At 46.1% G+C, this 17,167-nt stretch overlaps 1 protein-coding gene across 2 annotated transcripts in view; it reads left to right on the plus strand.

Annotated features, from left to right (window-relative positions):
* Positions 1–17,167, plus strand: part of cercam (cerebral endothelial cell adhesion molecule) — an 88,936-nt gene that overhangs the window by 51,978 nt on the left and 19,791 nt on the right. For both annotated transcript variants that reach the window (XM_080212078.1, XM_080212079.1), the window contains exons 8-11: positions 2,052–2,158; positions 8,945–9,077; positions 12,235–12,362; positions 14,686–14,889. In XM_080212078.1, coding sequence (XP_080068204.1) covers positions 2,052–2,158; positions 8,945–9,077; positions 12,235–12,362; positions 14,686–14,889 — 572 coding nt within the window. The remainder of the gene's footprint in view (positions 1–2,051; positions 2,159–8,944; positions 9,078–12,234; positions 12,363–14,685; positions 14,890–17,167) is intronic.

Below are 17,167 nucleotides of genomic sequence, written 5' to 3' on the forward strand. Positions count from 1 at the left end.
TTAGGATTCTCTTCTTTAACCCCTTTCTCTTGCTATCTCTCTCCCCATTCTCAAAAGCCTGCTTGAAAACACTCTCCGAGAGCACTTTTGGTCGCCTCCCCTTCTTACTCCCTCTGACTCCTTGCCAACCTTTCCTCTTGTGGAATTCCTTTGGGATATGAGAGACATCCTGGGTGGGATTTTCCGGTCGCGCTTGTCCCGAGACCGGAAAATCCCGCCCGAGTCAACAGATCTTTCCGTGGTCCGTCCATCGCCTGCTCCGATTCCTGTGGTGGGTGGGATGGTAAAATTCCAGTCTATATGTGAAGTTACTCATTCTGTGGGCCAGTGACTGGTTGGGTCCAATGGCATATTGCCTTGTGTCTTTTCTGTGTTGCGATGAATGTTGAGCCAGTTAGCTCTGATGGCTCAGGGTGTGATGCACTAACAGTGGGGGTTCAGTTTGACTGTGGGAGTTCTTGGAGCCTGCCTCTTCTTCCCCTACATGTGATATCATGTCATATTTAAAAGAAAATCATTTACATGATGCGGACGTTGCTGGCTAGGCCAGTATCTATTGCCCAGACCTAATTACCCTTCAGGTTGTGTTAAGCTGCCTTCTTGAACCACTGCAGTCCTGAAGTGTAGGTACACCCTCGATGCTGTTAGTACCCAAAAATGAATAGGTTAAGTGGTTTAGTCATGTATGATGAAGCCCAGCTGGAAAGGAACATTTGTTTATCACAGAATGCAAAGTAAAACCACCACTGTGGTGTACACACACTAGTCCTTCCATGGGACTGGCTCAGGTGATGAGTTCCATCTGAGGCCACTGCCTGTTACCAGGGGAACTCGTACTCAACGAGCCCCATGGGGAGATCAATCAGTGAATCCTCATGGACCTTGTGGAGGTTATCACACCATAGTAAATGTTTGGGGTTATGGGGATAGGGAGAGGGGGTGGGCCTGGGTAAAATGCTCTTTCAGTGGGTCAGTTCAGACTCGATGGGCCAAATAGCCTCCTCCTGCAATGTTGGGATTCTATGCGAGTATGCCTGCCACTACATTTCTAATTATTGAGGTTTGCTTTGCAACTCTGGGATATGGAAGAGTGAGAGTTTCAGGAATATAGAATCAAAGAATCTCTAAAGTACAGAATGGGGCCATTCGGCCCATCAAGCCTGCACTGACCACAATCCTACCCAGGCTCTATCCCCATAATCCCACTTACCCTGCTAATCCCCCTGACACTAAGCAGCAAGTTAGCATGGACAATCAACCTAACCTTTGGACTGTGGGAGGAAACCGGAGCACCCGGAGGAAGCCCAGACAAACACGGGAAGAACATGCAGATTCCACATAGACAGTGATCCACACCGGGAATCGAACCCTGGGGTCCCTGGCGCTGTGAGGCAGCAATGCTAACCACTGTGCCACCCAAATATCTTGACCTTTAGGACGTCCATAGACCTTCTCGCTCTGGACCCACTGATTTAGTATATTTTCTCAGAAACCAAACACTAACATAAATTAGACAAATATATTGTATATTAACACAAAATCGGATCTGGAAGATTAACTCTTGTGGGTTCTGCATTCGTTTTTGTTTCTATTCCTCCCTCTCTTCCTTTTGATTTGACTGCATTTATTTACTGGTGTCACAAGTAGGCTTACGTTAACACTAATAAAGTGTTAACTGCGAAAATCCCCTAATCGCCACCTCCCAGTGCCTGTTCGGGTACTCTGAGGGAAAATTTAGCATGGCCTGTCCACCCAACCAGCACGCCTTTTGGAGTGTGGGAGGAAAGCAGAGCACCCGGAGGAAACCCACACAGACATGGGGAGAACGTGCAGACTCCACACAAACAGCGACCCGAGCTGGGAATTGAACCCGGGTCCCTGGCGCTGTGAGGCAGCAGTGCTAACCTCTGTGCCACCAAGCCGCCCCAGTTTGAGTTAAGTTTCAAACCCTTGTTCATTGCTTCAAGCTTGCTCCACCATTCATCTCGACCAGGGCTGATGATTGAATTCCGTAGGGAAAGGTTTAATGTTTTTGTTTCATGTTACTGCAGGTTTTCCTAATAAACCTGCAGCGACGGCCGGACAGACGGAAGAGGATGCTTCAGGCATTGTATGAACAGGAGATTGACTGCAAGATAGTGGATGCTGTGGATGGAAGGTCAGTCGGTTTTCAGTTGGGCTGAAGGTGGGGGGGAATCAGAGTATCGATTATCAACTTGGTAGATAGATAATGTACAAGGTGGCACAGTGGTTGGCACTGCTGCCTCACAGCGCCAGGGACCCGGGTTCGATTCCCAGCTTGGGTCATTGTTTGTGCAGAGTCTGCACATTCTCCCCGTGTCTGCGTGGGTTTCCTCCGGGTGCTCCAGTTTCCTCCCACAGTCTGAAAGACGTGCTGGTTGGGTACATTGGCCATGCTAAATTCTCCCTCAGTGCACCTGAATAGGCGCTGGCCTGGGGCGACTAGGGGATTTTCACAGTAACTTCATTGCAGTGTTAATGTAAGCTTACTTCTAACACTAATAAATAAACTTTAAAAAAATTTCAAACAATTGGTTCAGTTACTATCTGCCCACCCTGGTGATTCAGGAGGCGTGAATTTTTCACTGGCCTACTGTTTTGTGCAGCAGTATTGTCAATGGACTAATAATTCAGAGTCCCAGGGCAATTCTCTGGACCCAGGTTCGAATCCCACCACAGCAGATGGTAAAATTTACATTTTGTAAAAATTGGGAATTAAAATTCTACTGATGACCATGAAACCATTGTCAATTGTCAGATAAACCCATCTGGTTCACTTTAGGGAAGGAAATCTGCCATCCTTACCCCGTCTGGCCTACATGTCATTCCAGAGCCACATCAATGTGGTTGACTGTCAACTGTCTTCCAAGGGCAACTAGGGATGGACAAGAAATGCTGGTCAACCAGCGACGTCCATGTCCCACAAATGAATTTTAAAAAAGTGGGATAAATAGGCGGGGTTAGGGCCTGGGTGGGATGCTGTGTTGGAGAGTCGGAGCAGACCCAGTGGACCGAATGGTCTCCTTCTGCACTGTGGGGATTGTACGAGATTCTATCATCCTTACCTGGTCTGGCCTCCATGTGACTCCAGGTCCACAGCAATGGGGTTGTCTCTTAATTGTCCTCAGGGATGGGCAATAAATGTTGGTCCAGCCAGCGACGCCCGCATCCCATGAGTGAAAAAAAAACAAACACCACTGGGAAAAAGATTTAGCTGCTCGTTCAGAGCAAGAACTCAAGCGTAGTTTCTGCTTCTGATCCAGTGAGTGCATTGGCTTTGGACACGGGATTTAACTGTCCATTTTATTGTCTTTCATGTAGAGTGGCGACTTGGGAAAGGGCTCCAGAAAAGGGGCAGAAGGAATTGAGAAGCAATGCTTTTACCAGTTGGAAGCTGACCCTCCCTCTCACCGCTGAATCCCCTTCTTCCTGCCCTCCCACACCCTGCCTACTACTAACACTTCTCCATCACTGAAGTCCTCATCCAAGCGACTGAATAAAATATAACACCAAGGGGGTTTGGCAGGTTGTAATCGAGGGCCAGTTAGCCTGCTGTGAGGGCAGCAATGATTGGCTCTGCAGCTAATGGAGAAAATGTGGCTGCAATCTTTAGCACTAAGCAGGCCTCAGGCAAGATGCCAAGAGCTGAGAAATGATCCAGTGGGGAATTTAAAAGAAGCCAGTAAAATGTGGATGACATTTTTCACAGTGTGTGAGAGAGAGGGAGTGCATGTATGAGTGCGCGTGCGTGTGTGACTGCGTGTGCGTGTGAGAAAGTGCATGTGTGAGCGCGAGAGCATGCACGCTTGAGTGAGTGAGTGTGTGTTGGTGTATGTATGTGTGTGAGTTTTATTTGATTTTGATTTATTATTGTCACATGTATTAACATACAGTGAAAAGTGTTGTTTCTTGCACGCTATACAGGTAAAACATACCATTCATAGAGAAGGAAAGGAGAGAATACTGAATGTAGTGTTACAGTCATAGCTAGGGTGTAGAGAAAGATCAACTTAATGCAATGTAGGTCCATTCAAAAGTCTGATAGCAGCAGAGAAGAAGCTGTTCTCGAGTCAGTTGGTACGTGACCTCAGATTTTTGTATCCTTTTCCCAATGGGAGAAGGTGGAAGAGAGAATGTCCAGGGTGTGTGGGGTCCTTAATTATGCTGGCTGCTTTTCCCAATACAGCGGGACAGAGTCAATGGATGGGAGACTGGTTTGCATGGTGGATTGGGCTCTGTTCACGACCTTTTGTAGTTCCTTGAGGTCTGGGGCAATCTATGACACAACCAGAAAGAATGCTTTCTATGGTGCATCTATAAAAGTTGGTGAGAGTCGTAGCTGACGTGCCAAATTTCCTTAGTCTTCTGAGAAAGTAGAGGCGTTGATGGGCTTTCTTAATTATAGGGGGAGGGGACCAAGACAGATTGTTGGTGATCTGGACATCTAAAAACTTGATGGTCTTGACCCCTTCTACTTCATCCTTGTTGATACAGACAGGGGCACGTTCTTTATGCTTCCTGAAGTCGATGACGATCTCCTTTATTTTTTGACATTGAGGGAGAGATTATTGTTGCCGTACCAGTTTACTAGATTCTCTATCTCGTTCCTGTACTCTGTCTCACCATTGTTTGAGATCTATGGTGGTGTCGTCAGAAAACTTGAAAATGGAATTGGAGGGAATTTGACCACACAGTCGTAAGGAGTAGAGTAAGGGGCTGAGAACATAGCCTTGTGGGGCAGCCGGTGTTGAGGATGACCGTGGAGGAGGTGTTACATAGAACATAGAACACTACAGCACAAACAGGCCCTTCGGCCCACAAGTTGCGCCGATCACATCATCACCTACCAACCTACAGACCTATCTATAACCCTCAATCTCATTAAACCCCATATACTCATCCAGAAGTCTTTTAAAAGACCCCAGCGAGTTCGCCTCCACCACCACTGACGGCAGCCGATTCCATTCACTCACCACCCTCTGAGTGAAAAACTTACCCCTAACATCACTTCTGAACCTCCCTCCCCGCACCTTAAATCTGTGTCCTCTCGTAGCGACCATTTCAAACCGGGGAAATAGCCTCTGAGAGTCCACCCTATCTATTCCTCTCAACATTTTGTAAACTTCTATCAGGTCGCCTCTCAACCTTCGTCTCTCCAGGGAAAAGAGTCCCAGCTCCCTCAACCTAACTTCATAAGGCATGCCTCCCAGTCCAGGCAACATCCTTGTAAATCTCCTCTGCACCCTTTGTTGCCTATCCTTACTGATTGTGACCTGTGAGTTAGGAAGTTCAGGATCCATTCACAGAGGGAGGTGCCGAGACCCAGGCTATGGAGTTTGGAGATAGTTTCGTGGGAATAATAGTGTTGAAGGCTGAGCTATAGTAAATAAATAGGAGTCTTACATAGGTGTCCTTGTTATCTAGGTGTTCCAGAATTGAGTGCAGGGCCAGGGAGATGGCGTCTGCTGTGGATCTGTTGTGGTGACAGGCGAACTGTAGTGGATCCAGGTAGTCCGGGAGGCTGGAATTGATTTGTGCCATGACCAGCCTTTTGAAGCACTTCATAATGATGGATGTCAGAGCCACCAGCCGATAGTCATTAAGGCACGCTGCTTGGTTTTTCTTAGGTACTGGGATGATGGTCATCTTCTTGAAGCAGATAGGGACCTCAGATTGTTGTAAAGAGAGGTTGAAGGTGTCTGTGAATACTCCCATCAGTGTCGTTGGGTTAGCATGTGCCTCTTCAATTGATTAGATATTATGCAATATCCTGATATGATCAGGAATGATTTGGTTTATTATTGTCACACATATTGGTATACAGTGAAAAGTATTGTTTCTTGTGCACTGTACAATCAAAGCATACCATTCATAGAGAAGGAAAGGAGAGGTTGCAGAATGTAGTGTTACAGCCACTAATGGGGTGTAGAGAGCAGATAAATGTGTTAAACTGATTTCAATTTTCTTGATGGAGCAACAAAACTTTGAAACAAATGATTCCGTTGTGCTAGTTTCCTCCCCCCTCTTCAGCTTAAGGTGCTGACTCTACGTCAAGCTGGTACAGTGCCAGGCAGTGACCACTACTTGGCAGACCAATCCACAGTGGGAGGGCACCATGGCCTTGCCAGATCCTGTCCTTGGCCGATATAGATGCACACGTGTGGTTTTCAGTCACTGTGGAGCAATTGGAAAGGCAAAGCCTGGCTGGTTATTACCCGTTACGGGCAGAGACATTGAAATTATTTCTCATGGACCTTAGGATCAACTTACTTTTAAGATTAATTCAAGACATGTGGGACTTTGCTAGCTGGGCCCAGAATTTATTGCCCACACTTCATTGCCCCTTCAGAAGGTGGTGATGAGCTTCCTTCTGGAACTGCTATGGTCCATGAAGAGTAGGTACACCCACACCACTATTAGGGAGGGAGTTCCAGATGCAGAATTGGGGGTGGGGGAGTGGTCCTGGTAAAATTCCTCAGACGGCCTACCCATCAAACGCTCGCCTGTCCTGACCTCTCCAAAATATTATGGAAGGATGGACAAGTATTAGACTGGGCCCAACACCCACCCCTTACCCCATTGCCCCAGTTGAGGTCCTTGAGTATGATCACTTAAGGGTCATTTCCTTCCCATCCCTAGTTGCTTCTTGAGAAGGTGGTGGTGACCTTCCTTCCAGAACCACTGCAGTCTATGAGGTTAATCCAGTGCTGGTTAGGTATTGGCCAAAGCACTGGGAGAACTTGCCGCTGGGCTTTGCATTGTACCATGGAATGTTTAATCTGTCAGACAGGGGGTCAATTCAGCGTCTCATCTGAAAAGGCAGTGGCTTTTTTATTGTTCGTTCCTGGGACACGGGTGTCGCTGGCTGGCCAGCATTTATTGCCCATCCCTAATGTCCTTGGAGGGCAGTTGAGAGTCAATCACATTGCTGTGGCTCTGGAGTCACATGTAGGCCAGACCAAGCAAGGACAACAGATTTCCTGCCCTAAAGGACATTAGTGAACCAGATGGGTTTTTCCGACAATGGTTTACGGTCATCAGTAGATTCTTAATTCCAAATATTTTTTACTGAATTCAAGTTCCACCATCTGCCATGGTGCGATTCAAACCCAGGTCCCCAGAACATTAGCTGAATTTCTGGATAATAATCTAGCAATAATTCCACTAGGCCATTGCCTCCCCTGCTCCAACTATGAATTACCATGTGGTGTTGGCTTAGATAATGGGCTCCCCAGTATTGGATATTAGGGGAGTGCCCCTGAGATGGATGGGGGAAGATTCCAAGGAAGCATTGGCATGGCCATTGCCCAGAAGAGCTAATCTCCCGTGCATTGGGAACCATCTGACAAAGCAAATTGAGTCACTAATCTCGGCTGGTTTTGCCAGGGTTACACTAATAGTTACTCAGAAAAAGTTGGATAAAGAAAAATCTCTTCTAACTTCTTCATAACTGCTTGAAACAGGCAGAGCAATCCCTGCAAGAGACTGCCCCTGAGTGCCCCCCCAACCCCCATTGTGATGTCTGATCCTCACCTAATTCAAATTCCATCTGCTTACCTCAACCCCTCTGCTTTCTCAGAAGACTAAGGAAATTTGGCATGCCAGCTATGACTCTCACTAACTTTTACGGATGCGCCATAGAAAGCAGCTTGGTATGGCTCCTGCTGTGCCCAAGACCAAAAGATTGTGAATGGAGCCCGATCCATCCCGCAAACCAGCCTCCCATCCATTGACGCTGTCTACACTTCCCACTGCCAGTGTAATTAAGGACCCCAAGCACCCTGGACATTCTCTCTTCCACGTTCTTCCTTCGGAAAAAAAAAACAAAAATCTGAGGTTATGTACCATCTGACTCAAGAATAGCTTCTTCCCTGCTGCTATCAGACTTTTGGATGGACTTACCTTGCATTAAGTTAATCTTTCCCTGCACCCTAGCTATGACTGTAACACTACATTCTGCACTCTCTGCTTTCCTTATCTATGAACGGTATGTTTTGTCTGTATAGCGTGCAAGAAACAATACTTTTCACTATATATTAATCAAAGGTAGGGGAGTCTAAAACTAAAGGGCATAGGTTTAGGGTGAGAGGGGAGTAATACAAAGGTGTCCAGTGGGGCAATTTTTTCACACACAGAAGTTGGTGAGGGTCTGGAACAAGCTGCCAGAGCTAGTAGTAGAAGCGGATACAATTTTGTCTTTTAAAAAGCAATTTGACAGTTAAATGGGTAAGATGGGTATAGAGGGATATGGGCCAAACACGGTTTAAAAAGGAGTGCGGCATGTACAAGTTGGGCCGAAGGGTCTGTTTCCATGCTGTAAACCTCTATGACTATGACTCTATGTGACAATAATAAGTCAAATCAAATCAAATCAGACATTGGCCGTTTTGCTGGCTGGTCACTTTCAATGTGACCTTTGAACCGATCCGCTTTATGGCAGTTGGTGATTTAAAAATGGGAGCCTGTCCTCCTTCACTCCGACTGTTAGGTTTCGATGCAGGGCCTTGCTGGGTGCTTACGCTGCTTGGATCTCACCCAGCCTGGGTCAGGAGGTTAGGGTGAGGAAGGGACAGTGGAAATTTGGCGCAGGCAGGTGGGTGGGGAGTGGCGATCTGACACCAACAAAGAACAGTACAACAGGCCCTTTGGCACTCAAAGCTTGCGCCAATCACGTTATCTTATCTAGACTACCCACTTGTATCTCTCTATTCCCCGTCTGTCCATGTGTCTACCCAGATACCGATTGCCACTCGGAGAAAGTTATGGTCTAATGTGTTCAGTCATAAAGGAAGGCTTAACTCCATAACTTCAAGGCATTGATGTTACCTTCACTTTGGCTCTTACTCTCCATGAGCTGTGTGCGTGTTTTAATTTGAGGGCAGAGTAACTGTTTGCTGACATTTCTGCGTCTCTCTCTCCTCAGTGCCCTGAATAGTAGCAGCATCAAGGCCATGGGAATTAACATGCTACCTGGATATTACGACCCATTCTCTGGCAGAACTCTAACCAAGGGAGAAGTCGGATGTTTCCTCAGCCACTATTCCATCTGGAAAGAGGTATGTAAATTTGACATGTTGGCTCTTTATGTGGTCCTATTTTTTATTGCTGTGTTTTTGCCCTGGGCTTTGACTTTGAAATCCTGCAATCCAAAGAGTCGTATCCATAGAAACGCAGAAGAGTTGACTTCATTAAATCGTGCGATGCCTAACATATTCTCTCTGGAATGTTCCGGAAACACCTATTTGCATTTCACATTGGCGCCACCAAATAAATTTCATGAGAGTTGGCAGACATTGAAATGTGGTGGAGGTGTGACCCTATATGGTTCTCTCCTCCCCTGAAGGTGCTGACTCCCACTCTAGGCAGTTGTAGACATAGAATCCTATGTTGCAGAAGGAGGCCATTCAGCCCATCAAGTCTGCACTGAACACAATCCCACCCAGGCCCTATTCCCATAACTCTCTACATCAACCTTAGCTAGTCCTCCTGACACTAAGGGGCAATTTAGCATGGCTAATCCACCTGCACTGCGCATGTTTGGACTGTGGGAGGAAACCGGAGCACCCGGAGGAAACCCACTCGGACACGGGGAGAACATGCAAACTCCACACAGATGGTGACCCAAGCCGGGAATTGAACCCGGGTCCCTGGCACAGTGAAGCAGCAGTGCTAATCACTGTGCCACCGTGCTGCCCAAGTGGGTACTGGCATCCATTTGAAACCTCAACAAAATAACTTCTTCCTGTGTGCATCCGCGAGGTGGGAGACTAATGCACTATGAGTTTGCAGCATTGGATGAGCAGGCAGGGACGACGTCTCTGTTATGAGCTTTCCTATCTTTTGGGGGCTTTGAGATGTTGAACCTGTCAGTGATGGCTGTTCCACTGGCCATGCAGGCCAAGATTGGCCAGTTTAACACAGGCTAGAGATTGAACTTGAGGCCGTCTTGCTTTGCATGACTTCACGCCTGCTCCGCCATTCAGTCTGATCAATACAATTAGTTAGTCCCAATCAGTGAGAATGGCTCTCAATGCCAATGTTATAGTTCTCATTCTATTTCTAACATACTTCACCAAGTGCTTATTCTTGACCTGCTCAAGTGTAGCCTCTGGTGTGCGCAAGGACTAACTGCAATTGTGTCTTGAACCAGATGTTATAGAGTCATTGAGGTTTATAGCATGGAAACAGGCCCTTTGGCCCAACATGTTCATGCCATCCTTCTTTTTAAACCACTAAGTTAGTCCCAATTGCTTGTGTTTGGCCCATATCCCTCTCTACACATATTAGCCATGTAATCGTCTAAATGCATTTTAAAAGACAAAATTGTATCCGCCCCTACTACTATTTCTGGCAGCTTGTTCCAGACACTCACCACTCTCTGAGTGAAACAATTGCCCCTCTGGACCCTTTTGTTTCTCTCCCCTCTCACCTTAAACCTATGACCTCTAGTTTTAGACTTCTCTACCTTTGGGAAAAGATGTTGACTATCTAGCTGATCTATGCCTCTCATTATCTTATAGACTCTAAGGTCACCCCTAAGCCTCCTACGCTCCAGGGAAAAAAAACTGCCAGTCAATCCAGCCTGTCCTTATAACTCAAACCATCAAGTCCCAGTAACATCCTAGTAAATCTTTTCTGCACTCCTTCTAGTTTAATAATACCCTTTCTTGCCTCTGACCGATATTCAGACACACCATATAAACATTTTGCAGCAAGGGTCAGTAGCTGAAGATGAGAGAGTGAACCTTGGCAAGTCTTTCCCCTTCCAAGGCCATGGAGCACTGCAGTAAATTGTAAGAAATGAGGTCTCCTGGTCGCTGAGGAACAGACCGCTTTGGACCTACTCTGCCACTGAATTAGATCACCGTTACTCCACATTTCAATTCCATTTTCCTTCCCTTTTTCCATATCACTTGATATCCTTATCCAACAAAAATCTCTCTACCTTTGTCTTGAAAGGCTACGGGCCAAGTGATGGCAAGTGGGATGAGATAGGCAAGTCAGGGCATTTCATGCATCGGTGCAGACACGGTGGGCTGAAGGGCCTCTTCTGCATTGTAGCATTCTGAGAAAGCTTCGATTATCTGACCATTCTCAGCTTTGCGAGGAAGAGAATTCTCCATTTCTACTATGCTTTGTGTGAAAAATGGTTTGTGTTTGCTCTTCTGACTGGCTTAGCTCCAGTTTTTCGATCATGGTCTCAAATTCTTGATTGCCCACACCAGGAAAAATAGCTCCTCCTCACTTTTTTAAGCATCTCGCTTTGATCCTGTGCTATTTTGATATATTTTATGTTTAAGACGGGGCTTCTTTAAGAGGCAGTGTTTTGCTACAAGAGTTGATTTGTCTGGGAAACATGCAGCTCAATGCTAAGAACGCAGGATTATAACTGACTTTAGCTCGGAACGTGTTACTTTGCAGAGTTAATGGAGCTGGGATTTTAGACTAGATATGTAGAGCCATGTGAGTTTTTGATTAGGTGTATTGACAGAGACAGTCATGTGATTAATGAGAGGAGAGAGCTAAATCTGCAGGAAAAGAACAGTTTAATTTTCATTTTTAAACAAAGGGCAGTTGCTGCCTGAAGCTGGTGTTAGAAAGAAGTCTCTCTTTCTCAGGTAGGAAAGAGGAGGCTCACAGAATGGCTTTCTCCTTTGGCCTCGAGCGGGATCTTAGGAGTCTCGGGTGGGCAAGGCGGTAAAATTCCGGTCTCCCTCTCTCTCTCTCTTTCTTTCCAGAGGCTTTCTGAACACTGTTAACCTAAGTCAAAGCAAGTATGCTTGTGTTTTATAAACTAATTTTAAACTGGGGCTTAAGTCTATCAAGAAATATTGCTTGATTGGAACTAATGGTGCTAGGTTAGCAGTTGAGAATTGTAAATTACTGTGTTTAAGTGTCATGCAATTGTTAAAAGTTAAGCTAATTCATTAAACTGTGTTGTTAAATAAAGTTTGTTTTGATAAAAGCTCCTTGGATTGTCAGTAGAATTGCGTCTGGAGTGAAACATCCCATCCTCTCACTAATAGAATAATTGTCGGGATCTAGTCTGGTTTTGTGATATACCTTGGGGTTCCTCCTCTGGTCCCCGAACAAGTCTCAATCGATACATCCTTCAATTCTCTGTCTGAGAGTGAGCCCCCCTAATTTAACCTCTAAGACCCACTCCAAACCACCCCCTCCACTTGAGCTAATGATATTTGAATGTTGCTGCAGGTTATGGATCGAAAGCTGAACAAGGCCGTAGTGTTTGAAGATGACGTGAGGTTTGAGGCCTATTTTAAGAGGAAGTTGGAGAGACTGCTGTCAGAAATCGAGGATGCCAATTTGACATGGGACCTGATGTAAGTAAATGTTAAAGATGAAACATTCATCATTTTAGGGAGTATTTGGCTTCTTAAGTCAGCATCAATGTGCTATCCCTGGAATAGTTCCAATCTCACAAGGTTGGAGTTCGAGAGGAGATTTCCATTTTTTCTCCTTGATTGTTCTGGGAGTATGGCCTGTTTTTCACCTCAGTATACAGTATAAAAGGTTGGTCGTTACGTTAAAATCCACTTTTGGCCCCAGTTGTGGCATCATTGAAAAGAATTTTAAAATAAAAGTAAACTTTATTTACTAGTCACAAGTAGGCTTCCATTAACAGCATAATGAAGTTGCTGTGAAAATCCCCTAGCCGCCACACTCCGGCGCCTGTTCGGGTACACTGAGAGAGAAATTAGCATGACCAACATGTCTAACCAAGCACGTCTTTCAGAGTGAGAGAGGAAACCCGAGCACCCAAAGGAAACCCACGCAGACACGGGGGGAACATGCATATTCCGCACAGATAGTGACCCAAGCCAGGAACCGGGGTTGTGCCTCCTAAAAGGGAGGCATGGTGGCACAATGGTTAGCACTGCTACCTCACAGCACCAGCGACCCGGATTCAATTCCAACCTTGGATCAGTGTGTGTGTGTGTGTGTGTGTGTGGAGTTTGCACATTCTCCCCGCGGTTTCTTCCGGTTGCTCTGGTTTCCTCCCACACTCTAAAGATGTAGGTTAGGTTGATTAGCCATGCTAGATTGATCCTAGTGATGGGAGATTAGCGGGGTAAATGTGTGGGGTTATGGGAATAGGGCCTGGGTGAGATTGTGGTTGGTACAGCCTCAATGGGCCAAATAGCCTCCTTCTGTACTGTAGGGATTCTATGATTATCTATTTTTCCACCTCCATGTACAGTATAAAAGGTTAGTCATTCTGCTAAAATCCAATTTTATTAGAATAGAACTTTAGGGCAGCATGGTGGCATAGTGATTGGTGCTGTGAGGCAGCAATGCCGGGGACCCAGGTGCAGTTGTGACCTTGGGTCACTGTCTGTGTGGAGTTTGCACATACTCCCCATGTCTGCGTGGGTTTCCTCCAGATGCTCTGGTTTCCTCCCACAGTCTGGAGATGTAGGGGTTAGGTTGATTGGCCATACTAAATTGCCCGTTAGTATCAGGAGGACTAGCAGGGTAAATACGTGAGGTTACGGAGGTAGCATCAGGGTGGGATTGTTGTCGGTGAATGGGTTGAATGGCCTCATGCTGCACTGTAGCAGTTCTACGATTCTAATGATTAAATCCCTACAGTGAAGAGGCCATTTGGCCCATTGAGTCTGCACTGACTCTGAACGAGTGAAGTCACCACATGGACGTGTCATGTCCAGTTCTGGGCACGGCGCTTTAGAATGGACACGTAGGGCAGGATTTTCTGGCCGCGCTTGTCCCGAGACTGGAAATCCCCACCCGAGGTTTGTTGACTGTAGCGGACGGGGCAGGAAAATTCCACCCGTATTCTTTGCTGAATGTAGAGAAGAGATTTACAGGCAAGGTTCCGGGGATGAGGTTAAACTAGTTATGTAGAGAGACTGGAGTTGTTCTCTTCAGAGCAGACAAGGCTAAAAAGAGATCTGATGGAGGAGTTAGAAGCCATGAAGTGTTTAGATAGAGTAAATAAAGAGTCGCTACTCCCATTGGCTGACAGATCAAAAGCCAAGGTGTGGATTTAAGGGGATTGACAGATGGAACGTGAAGAAAAACATTGTTTTTAGCACAGCTCAGGATTCGAAGTAGAATTTGTGATGGGTTGGTGGATATGGAGTCAATATTGGCCTTCAAAGGGAAATTGGATGAATTATTGATAGAAAGAAAAGGATGCTGGGATACGGGGACAAGAGCAGGAGGGTGGGACGGACGAGCCAGATTTCTCTTCAAAATAGTCAGTTCAGACATGATGGGCCAAATGGCCTCCTTCCATGCTGTTCTATTCTATGCTTCTCCAAAAATGTGCGGGGAGGGTAGGGGGTTTTAGTTCAGTCAGGCAGCATGGTCGGTGCAGGCTTGGAGGGCCGAAGGGCCTGTTCCTGTGCTGTAATTTTCTTTGCTCATTGTTCTTTGTTCTTCTATGATTGAGCTGGGGACATTTAAGTGAATCCATGATCCACCCAACAGCTGGAATTTCCTTCCTTAGCGCAGGGGGCCAGTGGGGGTGGACAGCTCTTCCTTACTCCCTTATTCTGTTATTCTTGGGACCACCTCAAACTCAAACCTAAGAATGGGGGTGGGCATTGCCTTAAGAGTGGATATTTCAATGAGGATAAGTATCAAGTTGGGTAAAGATTTTCAATCTGATTCATTTTCCAGCTACCTGGGTCGCAAACTGGTCAATCCCAATCAAGAGGAGGCTGTAGAGAATGTCCAGAACCTGGTGGTGGCAGAGTATTCGTACTGGACGCTGGCCTACGCCATTTCGTTGCAAGGGGCGGAGAAATTGGTCAACTCTGAGCCATTGAAGAAGATACTTCCTGTGGATGAATTCCTTCCCATCATGTACGACAAGCACACCAAGTGAGTCCATCTTAATTTGTCTTCCAAATATGATCCAACTGAGCTTGTACTGTTGAAAAGCTCCTGCTTTCCTCTTGTTTATTGCTACCCTGAATAGCCATAACAGTAATTACAACAGTAACTTTAACCCTTACTAAATTTAACCCTTCCCACCTGCCTCTGGCTCATCCTTTCCTGCATCCTGGTCACCGTTTCCATTCCCCGCTCAACTGTCGTGAGGTGGTGATTCGGAAGAGATGAGGGTTTGGGGATGGAGGGAGGGAGGGGTCTGCTTTTAGCTCTTGCAAAAACAAAAATGGAGGCGGCACCAGTGCCTGGTCTTTACTAACTGGGCTAAATTGAGAAAGCTCTTGAAATGGGGGATTCAAACACTCTCAATGAGTGCTATTTCAGCAACATCAGGAAAGTCAACGCCATCCTGGACGAAACAACCTGAATGATTCGTGCTCCATTCGTACACGCCTCTGACTGTGTGGCCAAATTCCCCTCCAACTCAATTTTCAAGTTTGCTAATGACACCAGTATAGTGGGTTGGATCTTAAACAATGAGACAGAGTGCAGGAAAAAGGCAGAGACAGAGAATCTGGTGAACTGGTCCCTGAATCTCAACAAAACAAAGGAGATTGTCATCGAGTCCAGGAAGCGTAAAGATGAACATGCCCCTGTCTACATCAATGAGAATGAAGTGGAAATGAATGAGAGCTTCAAGTTTCTACAGATCCAGATCACCAACGTCCCTCTACGCCAATGCTATAGTTAGGAAAGCCCATCAGTGCCTCCACTTTCTCAGAAGGCTAAGGAAATTTGGCCGCTACCACTCTCACCAACTTTTACAGGTGCACCATAGAAAGCATTCTTTCTGGTTGTATCACAATTTGGTATGGCTCCTACTCTGCCTAAGACCGCAAGAAACTACAAAGTTGTGAATGAAGCCCAGTCCATCACGCAAACCAGCCTCCCATCCATTGACTCTGTCTACACTTTCCATTTCCTCAAAAAAGCAGCCAGCATAATTAAGGACTCCAAGCACCCCGGATATTCTCCCTTCCACTTTCTTCTGTTGTGAGAAAGATGAAAAGGTCTGAGAACACGTGAAAGGTCTGAGAACTCAAGAACAGCTTCTCCCCTGCGGCCATCAACTTTTGAATGAACATACCTTGCATTAAGTTGACCTTTCTCTACACCCAAGCTATGACTGTAACACTACATTCTGCACTCTCTCCTTTTCTTCTCTATGAACAGTATGCTTTGTCTGCATGGCGCACAAGGAACAATACTTTTCACTGTATACTAATACATGTAACAATAACAAATCAAATCAATTTAAAACATTCATCCCATCCAGCACTGGCGCACAGCGACAGAGCGTCTATGATCTACCACACTTTCCCAACCTGTGAGTCATGACCCCGGTGGGATTGCGAGACAGAATTTTGGGATGATAAGCTCCCACTGAGTGTTAACAAATGCAAAACCCCTTTAGATCCTCTGGTGGAAGTGACCTAACTGAACAATCTCTTGAAATCTGATTTCTGTTCCAGTGATAAGCTAAGTGTTTTTTCACAATAGTTTAAGCAGCCCCTCACTCTCACAGTTCCACATCTTAGCCCTCCATACCCACCTCATGGCTCTCCTCCCATACTCCCAACCCCTTCCCATAGCTTTCTCTGACCCCTAACCCTAGCTCCCAATCTGGGGTCACAATTTTCAAGGCTCAGATGAGAAGTACTGATCTACAAGATGCACTGCAGCAACACACCAAGGCTCCTCCAACAGCATCTTCCAAACTCATGATCTCTTCCACCATGAAGGACAAGGGCAAGGCCACAGCACCACCAAGCGCTCCTCAAATTCACACAACATCCTGACTGCAAAATATATCGCTGTTCCTTCACTGCGGCTGGGTCAAAATCCTGGAACTCCCTCCCCAACTCCCTAACAGCATCTGTCTATTCATGTTCAGCTCTTTATTTCAGGATGCTAAGAGGCGGCATGGTGGCACAGTGCTTAGCAGTGTTGCCTCACAGTGCCAGGGACGTGGGTTCGATTCCCATTTTGGGTCACTGTCTGTGTGGAGTTTGCATGTTCTCCCCATGTCTGCATAGGTTTACTCCCACAACCCAAAAGACGTGCAGGTTAGGTGCATTGGCCGTGCTAAATTCTCCCTCAGTGTACCCAAACAGGTGACGGAGACTTGGGAATTTTCACAGTAGCTTCATTGCAGTGTTAATGTAAGCCTACTTGTGGCACTAATAAATCAATTCAACTCAACTAACAG

This window comes from Carcharhinus amblyrhynchos, chromosome 25 (assembly GCF_965287045.1).
Source record: "Carcharhinus amblyrhynchos chromosome 25, sCarAmb.v2.hapA, whole genome shotgun sequence".
NCBI lineage: Eukaryota > Metazoa > Chordata > Chondrichthyes > Carcharhiniformes > Carcharhinidae > Carcharhinus > Carcharhinus amblyrhynchos.